Raw genomic sequence first — 14,340 nt, forward strand, 5'->3', positions numbered from 1 at the left:
TTTGATAAGAAGCATTCAAAGATGCGATGACAGGGGAACAAGCTTCGAATGGGCAGAATGTCTGCAGTGCACAGACAACAGAGATCATGGGTTTTTGAAGGAGATGGTTGACAAAAGCAGAATCTGAAAGGGAGCGAGTCAGACTTTGAGGAGATGGAATGTTTAGAAAAGAATGGTTCTGAAAGAGCTAAAGTTGAAGTTGCATTTGCTCCACCAACCTGACGATGTCATAGCATTTGAGGCTGGTACGATTGCAACATTTAAAAAGGCATCTAGATGGGGATATGAATAGGAAGGGTTGGGAGGGATATGGGCCGGGTGCTGGTAGGTGGGACTAGATTGGGTTGGGATATGTGGTCAGCATGGACGGGTTGGACCGAAGGGTCTGTTTCCATGCTGTACATCTCTATGATTCTATGACTGTTGAGATGCGAGAACATCTATCGCATTTGCTAAATTGAGTAAATCGTAAGGATAGAAGATATAAGATTATGTTACGGGACTAATCCAGAGTCCTGGAGTAATGATCCAGAAACATTATTCAAATCTCACCATAGCAACTGAGGAATTAAATTCAGTTAATTAAGTAACTCTGCAGTGAAAACTTAGCATCAATGGTGACTGTGCAACTACTAAATTGTCACAAAATCCCATCAGGTTGACTGATTTTCTTTAGGATATCAACCGTCTTGGCCCACAGCAATGTGGATAACAATTAATTGCCCTCTGAAATAACCTGAGTTGTATTTGAGAAGTGACTCACCGTCTCAAGGGCACTAAAGGATGGGTAAGAACATTGCTAGTGATGCTCATGTCTAGTGAAGAAAGGAAACACAATCTGGGCAGAGAGAGGAATCCCTATAACGACTTTGCCAGCTGACCTTTTTACATGCCAGCATGATTCACCAGTCTTTGTTATTTGTTAAAGTATAACATTATGCATGCCTCCTGTGGGATGGCACGGTGGCCCAGTGGTTAGCACTGCTGCCTCACAGTGCCATGGACCCAGATTTGATTCTAAGCTCGGGTGACTGTCTATGTGGAGTTTGCACATTCTCCCCATGTCTGCATGGGTTTCCCCCGGCTGCTCTGGTTTCCTCCCACAGTCTAAACATACGCAGGTCAAGTGAATTGGCCATGCTAAATTGCCCATAGTGTTCAGGGATATATAGTTTAGGTGCATTAGTCAGGGGTAAATGTAGGGTAATGGGTCTGGGTGGGATACCCTTCGAAGGGGTGGTGCGGACTTGTTGAGCCAAAGGGCTTGTTTCCACACAGTAGGAATTCTAATTCTAAAAACAAAGTTCCAGCTGTAGATGTTACTGAGAACTCTTCAAGTTTTAACATTATGTAAACCTTATACAATGCATTTCCCTCTCAGAAGCTCCTGCATGTCATATAGTCATACAGTACAGAAACAGTCCAACCAGTAAAAGCATCACAGAAATGTATGGCACAGAAACAGGCCTATCCATCCAACCCGTCAATACCGACCAGATCCTATTCAATTACCCTTTAAGTTGTACCAGCCTCCATCACTTCCTCATTCCATGCACACACCACCCTCTGTGTGAAAAAGTTGCCCCTTTGGTCCCTTTTAAATCATTCCCTTCTCACCTTAAACTTATGCCCTCTAGTTCTGGACTCCCGCACTGCAAGGAAAAGACCTTGTCTATTTACCCTATCCATGCTCCTCATGATTTTTAAACCTCCCTAAAGTCACCCCTTAGTCCACGTCGAACATAATCCCAAACTAATCTAGTCTCACCTGCCTGTTCCTGCCCATATCCCTCCAAACCTTTCCTATTCATGGGCTTGTCCGAATGGCTTTTAAACATTGTAATTTTACCCCAAGCAGCAACTCATGCATTTTACAGAATCAGCAACTCTTTCTGAAATATTGAAAGTATGGTTTGTCATGGAGGTAAAGCTCCAAAAATCTCCATGACCCTCCGTAAAAATGATATTTGTGAATCTACAAAAGATTTTTGTAACTTCGCAAATAGACGTGGGATAAAACCTGCCTCACACTACAGTAGGGAGGACTAACTTACTTAGTATGCTTGTAAGAGAATTAAGTATTAATTATCTGCCAAAGAAATAGGTTCATCACGATTATGGTCTTTTTAATCTCTTCCTTAACTAATTCCTCTGGGATTGCATATCCTTTTGTTTCTAACTGCCGGAAATGACTGGTACATTCAGAAGTCAAAGAGTCATAGAGATGTACAGCATGGAAACTGACTCTTCGGTCCAACCCGTCTATGCCAACCAGGTATCCCAACCCAATCTAGTCCCACCTGCCAGCACCCGGCCCATATCCCTCCAAACCCTTCCTATTCATATCCCCATCCAAATGCCTCTTAAATCTTGCAATTGTATCAGCCTCCACCACATCCTCTGGCAGCCCATTCCATGCCTGTACCAACCTCTGCGTGAAAAAGTCCCTTAGGTCTCTTTTACATCTTTCCCCTCTCACCCTAAACCTATGCCCTCTAGTTCTGGACTCCCCAACTCAGGGAAAAGACTTTGTCTATTTATTCTATTCATGCCCCTCATAATTTTGTAAACCTCTATAAGGTCACCCCTCAGCCTCCGACGCTCCAGGGAAAACAGCCCCAGCCTGTTCAGCCTCTCCCTGTAGCTCAGATCCTCCAACCTTGGCAACATTCCTGTAAATCTTTTCTGAACCCTTTCAAGTTTCACAGCATCTTTCCGATAGGAAGGAGACCAGAATTCCAACAGTGGCCTAACCAATGTCCTGTACAGCTGCAACATGACGTCCCAACTCCTGTACTCAATACTCTGACCAATAAAGGAAAGCATACCAAATGCCTTCTTCACTATCCTATCTACCTGCGACTCCACTTTCAAGGAGCTATCAACCTGCACTCCAAGGTCTCTTTGTTCAGCATCACTCCCTAGGACCTTACCATTAAGTGTATAAATCCTGCTAAGATTTGCTTTCCAAAATGCTGCACCTCACATTTATCTGAATTAAACTCCATCTGCCACTTCTCAGCCCATTGGCCCATCTGGTCCAGATCCTGTCGTAATCTGAGGTAACCCTCTTCGCTGTCCACTACACCTCCAATTTTGGTGTCATCTGCAAACTTACTAACTGTACCTCTTATGCTTGCATCCAAATCATTTATGTAAATGACAAAAAGTAGAGGGCCCAGCACCGATCCTTGTGGCACTCCACTGGTCACAGGCCTCCAGTGTGAAAAACAACCCTCCACCACCACCCTCTGTCTTCTACCTTTGAGCCAGTTCTGTATCCAAATGGCTAGTTCTCCCTGTATTCCATGAGATCTAACCTTGCTAATCAGTCTCCCATGGGGAACCCTGTCGAACGCCTTACTGAAGCTCGTATAGATCACATCTACTGCTCTGTCCTCATCAAGCTTCTTTGTTACTTCTTCCAAAAACTCAATCAAGTTTGTGAGGCATGATTTCCCATGCACAAAGCCATGTTGACTATCCCGAATCAGTCCTTGCCTTTCCAAATACATGTACACCCTGTCCCTCAGGCTTCCCTCCAACAACTTGCCCACCACCGAGGTCAGGCTCACTGGTCTATAGTTTCCTGGTTTGTCCTTACCACCCTTCTTAAACAGTGGCACCACATTTGCCAACCTCCAGTCTTCCAGCACCTCACCTGTGACTATCGATGATACAAATATCTCAGCAAGTGGCCCAGCAATCACTTCTCTAGCTTCCCACAGAGTTCTCGGGTACACCTGATCAGGTCCTGGGGATTTATCCACCTTTAACCGTTTCAAGACATCCAGCACTTCCTCCTCTGTAATCTAGACATTTTGCAAGATGTCACCATCTATTTCCCTACAGTCTATATCTTCCATATCCTTTTCCCCAGTAAATACTTATGCAAAATATTCATTTAGTATCGCCCCCATTTTCTGTGGCTCCACACAAAGGCCACCTTGCTGATCTTTGAGGGGCCCTATTCTCTCCCTAGTTACCCTTTTGTCCTTAATGTATTTGGAAAAACCTTTTGGATTCTCCTCAATTCTATTTGCCAAAGCTATCTCTTGTCCCTTTTTTGCCCTCCTGATTTCCCTCTTAAGTATACTCCTACTTTCTTTATACTCTAAGGATTCACTCAATCTATCCTGTCTGTACCTGACATATGCTTCCTTTCTTAACCAAACTCTCAATATCTTCAGTCATCCAGCATTCCCTATACCTACCAGCCTTCCCTTTCACCCTGACAGGAATATACTTTTTCTGGATTCTTGTTATCTCATTTGTGAAGGCTTCCCATTTTCCAGCCATCCCTTTACCCGCGAACATCTGCCTCCAAATCAGCTTTCGAAAGTTCTTGTCTAACACTGTCAAAATTGGCCTTTCTCTAATTTAGAACTTCAACTTTTAGATCTGGTCTATCCTTTTCCATCACAATTTTAAAACAAATAAAATTATGGTCGCTGGCCCCAAAGTGCTCCCCCACTGACACCTCAGTCACCTGCCCTGCCTTATTTCCCAAGAGTAGGTCAAGTTTTGCACCTTCTCTCCTTGTACATCTACATACTGAATCAGAAAATTGTCATGTACACACTTAAGAAATTCCTCTCCATCTAAACCTTTAACACTATGGCAGTCCCAGTCAATGTTTGGAAAGTTAAAATCCCCTACCATAACTACCCTATTATTCTTACAGATAGCTGAGATCTCCTTCCAAGTTTGTTTCTCAATTTCCCTCTGACTATTGGGGGGTCTATAATTCAATCCCAATAAGGTTATCATCCCTTTCTTATTTGTCAGTTCCACCCAAATAACTTCCCTGGATGTATTTCCGGGAATATCTTCCCTCAGCACAGCTGTAATGCTATTCCTTATCAAAAATGCCACTACCCCCTCCTCACTTGCCTCCCTTTCTGTCCTTCTTGTAGCATTTGTATTAAGCTGCCAGTCCTGCCCATCCCCAAGCCATGTTTCTGTAATTGCTGTGATATCCCAGTCCCATGTTCCTAACCATGCCCTGAGTTCACCTGCCTTCCCTGTTAGGCCCCTTGCATTGAAATAAATGCAGTTTAATTTATTAGTCCTACCTTGCCCCTGCCTGTTTGACTCACTACTTTTCTCAGCTGGACCCGTATCAGATCGATCTCTTTCCTCACTGTCTCCCTGGGTCCCACCACCACCACCACCCCCCTCCCCTGCCCCCCACCTTACTAATTTAAATCCTCTCAAGCAGTACGAGCAAATTTCCCTGCCAGTACATTAGTCCCCTTCCAATTTAGGTGCAATCCGTCCTTCTTGTACAGGTCACTTCTACCCCAAATGAGATTCCAATGATCCAAAAATGTGAATCCTTCTCCCATTACACAAGCTCCTCAGCCATCCAATCTAACCTCCTTTTCCTGCCCTCACTAGCTCGTAGCACTGGGAGTAATCCAGATATTACTACCCTTGAGGACCTCCTTTTTAAATTTCTGCCTAACTCTCTGTAATCTCCCTTCAGAGTCTCAACCTTTTCCCTTCCAATGTCGTTGGTTCCAATGTGGACAATGACCTCCTGCTGGCCCCTCTCCCCCGTGAGAACATTCTTCACCCTCTCTGAGACATCCTTGATCCTGGCACCAGGGAAACAACACACCATTCTGCTTTTTCTCTGCTGGCCACAGGATCTTTTGTCTGCACCTCTGACTACAGAATCTCCTAACACAATTGATCTCTTGGAAGCCAACATACCCCTCGTTGCATTAGAGCCAGTCTCAACACCAGAAACTTGGCTGTTTATGCTACGTTCCCCTGAGAATCCATCACCCCCTACATTTTCCAAAACAGCATACCTGTTTGAAATGGGTATATCCACAAAAGACTCCTGCACTAGCTGCCTACCTCTCTTATCCTTCCTGGAGTTAACCCATCTATGTGAGTGTATCTGAGACTTCCCCCCTTCCTATAACTGCCATCAATCACATACTGTTTCTGTTGCAAATTCCTCATCGCTTCTATCTGTCTCTCCAACCGATCCATTCGAGCTGATAAGATTTGCATCCAACAGCATTTATGGCAGATATAATCCACAGTAACCCTTAAACTCTCTTTAGACTCCCACATCTGACAACAGTACATATCACTGCAAAGGCCATTTTTGCTCCTTCACAATCTACAGACCCAGAAAATAACACCATCTTATTCCTCTACTGCCATATGCTAAATTAATAGCTGTGGCTTATATTTTAAGTTTAATCAAGAGACTTATCTCCAAAAACATAATCAAGAAAGAATCCACTATACTCACTACTGCAGCCTTTCTCTTGGACAGACTTAAAACAACAATTAACTTATCTGATTCTGTGCTGTGAACTTCGCCCAACAGTCCTTTTCTTCTTATGGGATATATAAACATTAGCCCTTTGATCCACTGAGTTCTCTATACATTCAGCAGTTAACTCTCCAGAGGAAGTGGTGGATGCAGGTTCTGTTACAACGTATGGACAGGTACATGACGAGGAAACATTTAGAGGGAAGTGGGCCAAACACAGGCAAATCGGACAAGTTTAGGTTGGAAAACTTGGTCAGTATGGATAAGATGGACCGATGGGTCTATTTCCGTGTTGAATGACTATGCCCCTACTTGATGATAAAGCTAACCTTGCAGAGATTCCTCGATGTGGTCAAATATCATTTGCATACATTATGTATTCACAGTAAACAAGATTAAAAATAAGCAACTACTTTGTGGATGCTTGAAGCACAAAGCTACTTCTTTGAACTAACTCATTCAAATTTGTAAAACTCTCATCTGCCCAACGATATTTGAGTTGTTAATTAGACATTACTGTTGACATAAAAAGAGTTGCCATTTCGAGAAGCACTTCTGGTTTCCCCAAAAAGATTCATGCCCTGAGAAGTGAAACTAGAAGTGAACTCAGTTACTTATTTATCTGACCAGGCCACTCTACTTGGTTCAAAATAACATCAGGTTTAGCCTTTGAACACCATAATTTTAGCTCATACACTTTAACACGCTGTACCCTAAATAGGCAATGGGAAAAGGCAACAACAATGAAATGATATTTCCTGGCAACAGACTTGAAAGGACTTGGCAAAAAGGGAGACTGTGGAAAAGTGTAAGATGAGAAAGGAAAAAAAAAATCCGTAATTCAAATAGCTGGTAGACGGTTTATCTTCCTAACATTGCTAATTGATAACTACATTGAAATGCTGATACTCTAAATAATTTACCAGTTTATCACAAATAACTTTCAGCAGTTTTGGTTATATTAACCGGCTAGAGCGCCTCATGGGTAAAGATACTACCCAACTCCCTGGTCAGCCAGACAAAGGTTTCAGTGCAGGGTCCTTTCCAGTACAGAATCAGCTGAACTATGATCAGCAGTAACTGATGCACAAAAAGCTCAGCACTCCTGGAACAGAGAAGGAAAATCCCACCTGGCTTTCTGTCTCATTGCTATTAAAGTAGCTGCTTCTGGTGTGCTGAACTGGGCAAAAAAACAAGTTACCCATATCTGCCTATCAGATACAAAGAATGGTTACTCGAACAGGATGGCAACAAAACAGAACATAAGCATCAGTCAGCTTTTACCCAACTTCAGATATTTTACCCCATCCATTTGTGAATTCTTTGGGAAACATCACTTCATAACGATCGTACTGCACTGTACTGGACCATCACCCAGAGATTCTCCTGTAGATGTTCCACAAAGGCCAAGACCTGAAGTTTTCTGGGAAATTCCACACAGACAAATCCTTTTGCTTTGTCATGGAGAGGATGGAACTTTTCCCATTGGGTCATAGGAGGTTAAGGAGTGACCTTATAGAGGTTTATAAAATCATGAGGGACATGGATAAGGTGAGTAGCAAAGGCCTTTTCCCTCAGGTGGGACAGTTCAACACTAGACAGCATATTTTTAAGGTGAGAGGAGAAAGCTTTAAAATGACATGAGGGATAACATTTTTTTTTAAATGAGCAGTTTGCGTGTGGGATGAACTGCCAGAGGAAATGGTGGGTGCAGGTTCAGTTACAACGTTTAAAAGACATTTGGGTAAGTACATGCACAGGAAAGGCTTGGAGAGATATGGGCCAAGCGCAGGACTACTTAGTTTGGGAACATGGTTGGCATGGACTGGTTGAACTGAAGGGTCTGTTTCAACACTGTATGACACCATGACTCAGCAATTTACCAGTAACAGCAATATACTGAGGACCTGGGAGTAAGTCTACGAGGCTTCACTGCTGTTGAGAAGCAAGTCCAACTGCGACTATCAATTGGAACAGCCTGTGTATGATCATTCCCCTTATGCTAGGATCTGCAACTTGTCTACAAGGGTTGTATTAAATGGCAGCCCACTTGAGATGTTGCAAAGGAAGCTAGAATGTGTTTCTATGGTATTGTGCTATTTAAGAGGCACTGGTTGTGTTTCACTGTTCAATATTTGAAAGCAAACTTCAACATCAAGTGCATTGCCTCACCTTGCTTAATGTAGCTCTCACCAAATCCAGCAAAACCAATGCAGCTTCAGTACACAATCCATTCGGGATTTTAACAGACTGGTCACTCTGATTTGATTTCACTTGCTCAAGAAGCCAAGTAATCATCATGTCAAGGTCCATCTAGAAAAGACAATTCATGCTTTAAAAAGCTGATAATTTTTCATTGACTAAATGCATGTCATCATTTGTAAAACAATTTTTTTTAAGAATCAGTGCACCCCACCTTCTGTGCATTTGACTTTTCTTTTTAAAATTGACAGCCTTAGTGACGTTTCTAGCCGGTGAAAATTAATAAATTAAAGTCAGTCATGGCACAGAGGAGGTCTGGATGTTCTGTGTTGTCTCCTTAGTTCTCCCTCAATTGGATCGACAGTTTTAGTGGATTGTCATGACACATATTTTAACAGAAATTTGACCAGAAATACTATTAAAGCATTTTCCAAGCAGGTAGGTTAACACGATTAAGGGTCAAGAGCAATTTAGGAATTTAACAATCAGTAAACTATATTCATTCAATATTGACATTCCACATTCCATTCAATATTGACATTCCACATTCAGCCATTCCTCACAAATACCATATCAAACTGGAGTCAATCAATATAATTTCAGTGGTCACATTTTATCTCCGCTGATAGTGATGCGATGGAGATCATGTTGCTATAAAAAAAATGTATAAAGCTACATGCTGTCAATTAATTAACCCACTGGTCCATCTTGATCAGACCTTCTTATATAATTATGCACATTAGTGTAGAAAACATAAATGCACCTTGTTCCATCCTGCTGTGAATCACATGTTATTGTTCTGCTTCATGCAAGTCATTCAGTAATTAAACACTTTCGCTTGTTCTACATGAGGCTGAATAGGCTGGGACTCTTTCCCCTGATGCATCAGGGGCTGAGGGGTGACCTTATAGAGGTTTATAAAATCATGAGGGGCGTGGATAGGGTAAATAGGCAAAGTCTTTTTCCCTGGGGTGGGGGAGTCCAGAACTAGAGGGCATAGGTTTAACGTGAGAGGGGAAAGATATAAAAGAGACCTAAGGGCAACTTTTTCACACAGAGGGTAGGACATGTATGGAATTACGTGCCGGAGGAAGTGGTGGAAGACGGTACAATTGCAACATTTGAAAGACACCTGGATGGAGGTATGAGTAGGAAAGAGTAAGAAGGATATGGGCCAAGTGCTGGCAAATGGGACTAGATAAGGTTGAGATATCTGGTCAGCATGGACAAGTTGGACCAAAGTCTCTGTTTCCGTGCTGTACATCTCTGTGACTATGACTCTATGACTTTCAGCTATCACTCATTGTTCTTACACTCAATTACAAGCACAATTCCCATCTCCATTGCCCTCAACTACGCTGGCAGGACTTTTCTGGTTGTGCGGACTCAAGCTGCCTCCAAAATCTCTTGCATCATCAGACATGCTGCATGGGATATCACCATGGCAATAACCCTGGTTTTAGGGGGTGCCAAAATAAACAGCATCTGTTAACAGTACCACTGGACCAGCCTCACAGCGCCAGGGACCTGGGTTCAATTCCAGCCTTGGGCTGGAATGTGTGGAGTTTGCACATTCTCCCCGTGTCTGCGTGGATTTCCTCTGGGTGCTCCAGTTTCCTCCCACAGTCCAAAGATGTGCAGGTTAGGTGAATTGGCCATACTAAAATTACCCATTGTATTAGGTGCATTAGTCAGAGAGAAATGGGTCTGGGTGGGTTACTCTTCAGCGGGTCGGTGTGGACTTGTTGGGCTGTAGGGAATCTAATCTAATCTAATCTAATCTAATCTGATCTAATCTGATCCAACTTCCAACTCGGCACCGCCCTCCTGAACTGTCCTACCTGCCCATCTTCCTTCCCACCTATCCACTCCACCCTTCTCTCCAACCTATGACCTTCACCCCCACCTTCATTGATCTATTGTATTCCCAGCCACCTCCCCCACAAGCCCCACCCTTCTCCCATTTATCTCTCCACCCCTTTAGGCCACTCCCTCATTCCTGATGAAGAGTTTATGCTCGAAACATTGACTCTCCTGCTCCTCAGATGCTGCCTGAACAGCTGTGCTTTTCCAGCACTACACTGTTTAACTCTCTCTGACCATCAAACGACAGCATGATTAACAAAGTACCACAAGACATTAATACGCTCAGAAAATCCATTCCTTCATTAGCATGGGTAATCGAGTGCAAGTAGCTGTATTTACTATTTTACTAGAGCTAAAATAACATTAGGAGAAAGTGAGGACTTCAGATGCTAGAGATCAGAGTCGAGAGTGTGGTGCTGGAAAAGCACAGCAGGTCAGGCAGCATCTGAGGAGCAGGACAATCGACATTTCGGGCAAGACGCCTTCATCAGGAATATTCATCGAGGATTCTCCTGGTCCTCGAATGCTGCCTGACATGCTGTGCTTTTCCAGCACCACACTCTCAACTAAAATAACATTAGCCATTGGCAAAATACCATTTCAGGTGGCTTTGTATAAGAATAGCCGCTATGTGGCCATGCCGATAGCTGCAATAATTATAAAAGAACTCCTCAGAAAAATCCTTACATAATCGGATATTGAAGGTTTGTTATGGACATTTGATCTCTTCAGTGTATACAGAATGTAGTCTTAATAAAGTACACATCTTCAAAACTTGCAATCAACTCTGCCACAGGGTAATCAGAGGGGATAACAGAAGCATAGGTTCCTTCAGCACTGACGAACCGTCTATGCGGTTTGTGATACTGCCACAGTCCATTGACTGAACCACTGATCCAGAATCTGGTTTCCAGCATCTGCAGTCATTGTTTTTACCTCGTTGATTTTAACCCTACTGCGAATCCTCTTGCAAGGATGCCTGCCTTGAAGAAGTTTTCCTCCTCTCTCTACAAGAATCTCAGGGAGTCTCTCTCCCACTGCAAGTCCCAGGTCATTTCCTCAGCCCTGAAGCTCTTACCTATTGTACTCTACGCTACTCTATCCCCACCCCCACCCTCCTCTAGCTTATCTCTCCACGCTTCAGGCTCTCTGCCTTTATTCCTGATGAAGGGCTTTTGCCCGAAACGTCGATTTTGCCTGTCCTCGGATGCTGCCTGAATTGCTGTGCTCTTCCAGCACCACTGATCCAGAATCTGGTTTCCAGCATCTGCAGTCATTGTTTTTACCTGAATGACAGTCCTGTTGTACCATCAAAAGCATGAAGCTTTCAGTTTTATTAAAAGGAAGATTTTGGCAAACAACAAGTGGTTAAAAGGAACTGCAGGCAGATGGACATTTCTTCTGATGAAATAGCCTTTTATTTGCAGTTTTATCAAATAGAGCTCATATTTTATTTTCAACTTCAGTTCAGTGTTGGATCTTTCACCACAATCAGTGGGTGACAGATTTGAACCTTACTCCACAGGTTTGTGGACACGATCTAGACTGAAATTCCAGTGCAGGACCTTTTTTTTGTTATTCTCTCATAGAACGTTAGCGTTGCTGGATGGAACACCAGCTGGATGGATGCCCTTGAGAAGCCTTCTTGAACTGCTGCAGTCCATGTGCTGTAGGTACATGCACAATGCTCTTAGGGAGGGAATTCCAGGATTTTAGAGTCTTACAGCACGGAAACAGACCTATTGGTCCAACCAGTCCATGCCAATCACAATCCCAAACTAAACTAGTCGCACCCATCTGCGCTTGGTCTATGTCCCTCCAAACATTTCCTATTCATGTATTCTCCAAATGTCTTTTAAACATTGTAATTATACCCGCATCCATCACTTCCTCTGGAAGTTCATTCCACACATGAACCACTCTCTGTATGATAAAATTGCCCCAGTTTGAACCCTCTCCAGTTTAATAATATTTTTCCTATAACAGTGTGGCCAGTACTGGACACAATATTCCAGAAGAGGCTTCACCAACATTTTGTACAAACTCAATATAACGTCCCAACTCCTATACTCAAAGATTTGAACAATGAAGGCAAGCATGCTAAATGCCTTCTTAACCACCCTGTCTGTATGTGACACAAATGTCAGAGTTACATACCTGAATCCCTAACCCTCTCTGTTCTATAACACTCCACAAGGCCCTACTTTTAATTGTACAAGCCCTGCCTTTGTTTGTTTTACCAAAATGAAATATCTCGCATTTATCCAAATTAAACTTTAATCTAATGACAATGAAGGAACAATGATATATTTCAAAGTCAGGATGGTGAGTGGCTTTGAAGGGAATCTTCACGTGATGATGTTCCCATAGAGTGCTTGCCTAAGTATAAAATCAATGCTATTTGCTCAGCCTGTCTCGAAATAGGGTGTCGATGATTTACATTTTGGCAAGTGTAGTAAGTTATTAAAGCAAGTCAATCCTGCAGTTAAAGCAACACAAAAAAAGCAGCGTCGTACATTTTACAGAATTAGGGAGACACTACCTTGGAATCCTCTGGCATCTCTTCAAGTGGTTTCTGTAAAACCAATGCAGCCAGGAGTAGGTACAGCTCAGGTATGGAAGCATGATGGCTCAAGAACATCTGCATTATTTCAAATCCAGGAACTAAATACGGCGTCTGGCTGCAGGTCTGGGGTCGAGTTTTGATATTGTCTGTAACAAAGGAGAAAGTGATCAGGGTACATTTCAGCATTCCAAGTACTGCATTACACTTATCACCATTTCAGTATGGCGCTGTACACAGCTTGCACTTACAGTAAAGCAACAAAATTAAATGTTGTATCCTGATGACTGGTGTCATTAAGATTCTACAGCAATATTGTTGAGTTTATCGAGAAAATGTGGAGAGATGTAGGTCGAAGCAAGAATTCACTTTCAAGAAGATAGCATGTTGGCTAGAATGACCTCTCTATGCTGCAAGTCTCCAATACCTTCCTCAGCTGCCTACAACACAAATGTGGCTTAGATTTATACACTGTGACATTGTAAACGTGTCCGCTATTTGCGTGAGGTTTACTTGTAAGTGCAATGCGAGGATCATCATTTTGAGGGAGCAAGGATTTGCTCAATGACCCCATTGGTTAAAAAATATCCTGTCTACCGAGTTTCAGAACAGGTTGAGAGAAAACAAACCCTATGTTCAATAACAAATGTGACCTAATCTCAGTCAGAGCCAATTTTGAGTATTACTATAGAACTCACCAATGTTGGACTCAGTGAGAGAAGCAGGGTGTAGGGGAGTCAATGTAATATCACTATCAAGTAAGTGCTGGAACAAATATTCCTGGAAGTTAGATGATTAGATTTATTTAAGACTATTAACACCCACTCTGCTAGGACTGAGTGTGTCCAACTGCTGGGTAAGAAAGTCAAAGTTATTATTTTGTACAATCCTAACTTGGCCCAATTTAGTTTGCCAAAAACTGAGGTGCTGGAAAAGCACAGCTGGTCAGGCAGCATCCAAGGAGCAGGAGAGTCGACATTTCGAGCATAAACTCCAAGTTTCCTGACAAAGAGTTTATGCTTATAACGTTGACTCTCCTGGTCCTCGGATGCTGCCTTACCGGCTGTGCTTTTCCAGCACCGCACTCTCGACTCTGATCTTCAGCATCTGAAGTCCTCACATACTTCAGATTTAGTTTGCATTTGTAGTTGGCACTAAGCTGAGATTGGAGTCACAGTCTTAAGCGGGGTCATGGGTTCCAGATAATTTTTAACAACGAGCAGAAACTGAGACTGAGACGGTGATAGACCCTTTGAGTTGGGAGGGTATAAATTCCTGAATAAGGGCTCCAGCCAAAAATGTTGATTTTACTGCTCCACGGATGCTGCCTGACCTGCTGTGCTTTTCCAGCAACACACTCTCAACTCTGATCTCCAACATCTGCAGACCTCACTTTCTCCTATAAATTTAG

The 14,340-nt window shown here is 42.9% G+C and overlaps 1 protein-coding gene across 3 annotated transcripts in view; it reads right to left on the bottom strand.

Annotated features, from left to right (window-relative positions):
• wdfy4 (WDFY family member 4) overlaps positions 1-14,340 on the bottom strand; it is a 321,548-nt gene that overhangs the window by 201,466 nt on the left and 105,742 nt on the right. For all 3 annotated transcript variants that reach the window (XM_087982407.1, XM_043678830.2, XM_087982406.1), the window contains 2 exons: positions 12,909-13,078; positions 8,471-8,611 (listed from right to left, as the gene is read on the bottom strand). In XM_087982407.1, coding sequence (XP_087838533.1) covers positions 8,471-8,611; positions 12,909-13,078 — 311 coding nt within the window. The remainder of the gene's footprint in view (positions 1-8,470; positions 8,612-12,908; positions 13,079-14,340) is intronic.

The sequence above is a fragment of the Chiloscyllium plagiosum genome, unplaced genomic scaffold (genome assembly GCF_037043375.1).
Source record: "Chiloscyllium plagiosum isolate Xiang-an unplaced genomic scaffold, Cpla_swu_hap1 HiC_scaffold_43, whole genome shotgun sequence".
NCBI classification, from domain to species: Eukaryota; Metazoa; Chordata; class Chondrichthyes; order Orectolobiformes; family Hemiscylliidae; genus Chiloscyllium; species Chiloscyllium plagiosum.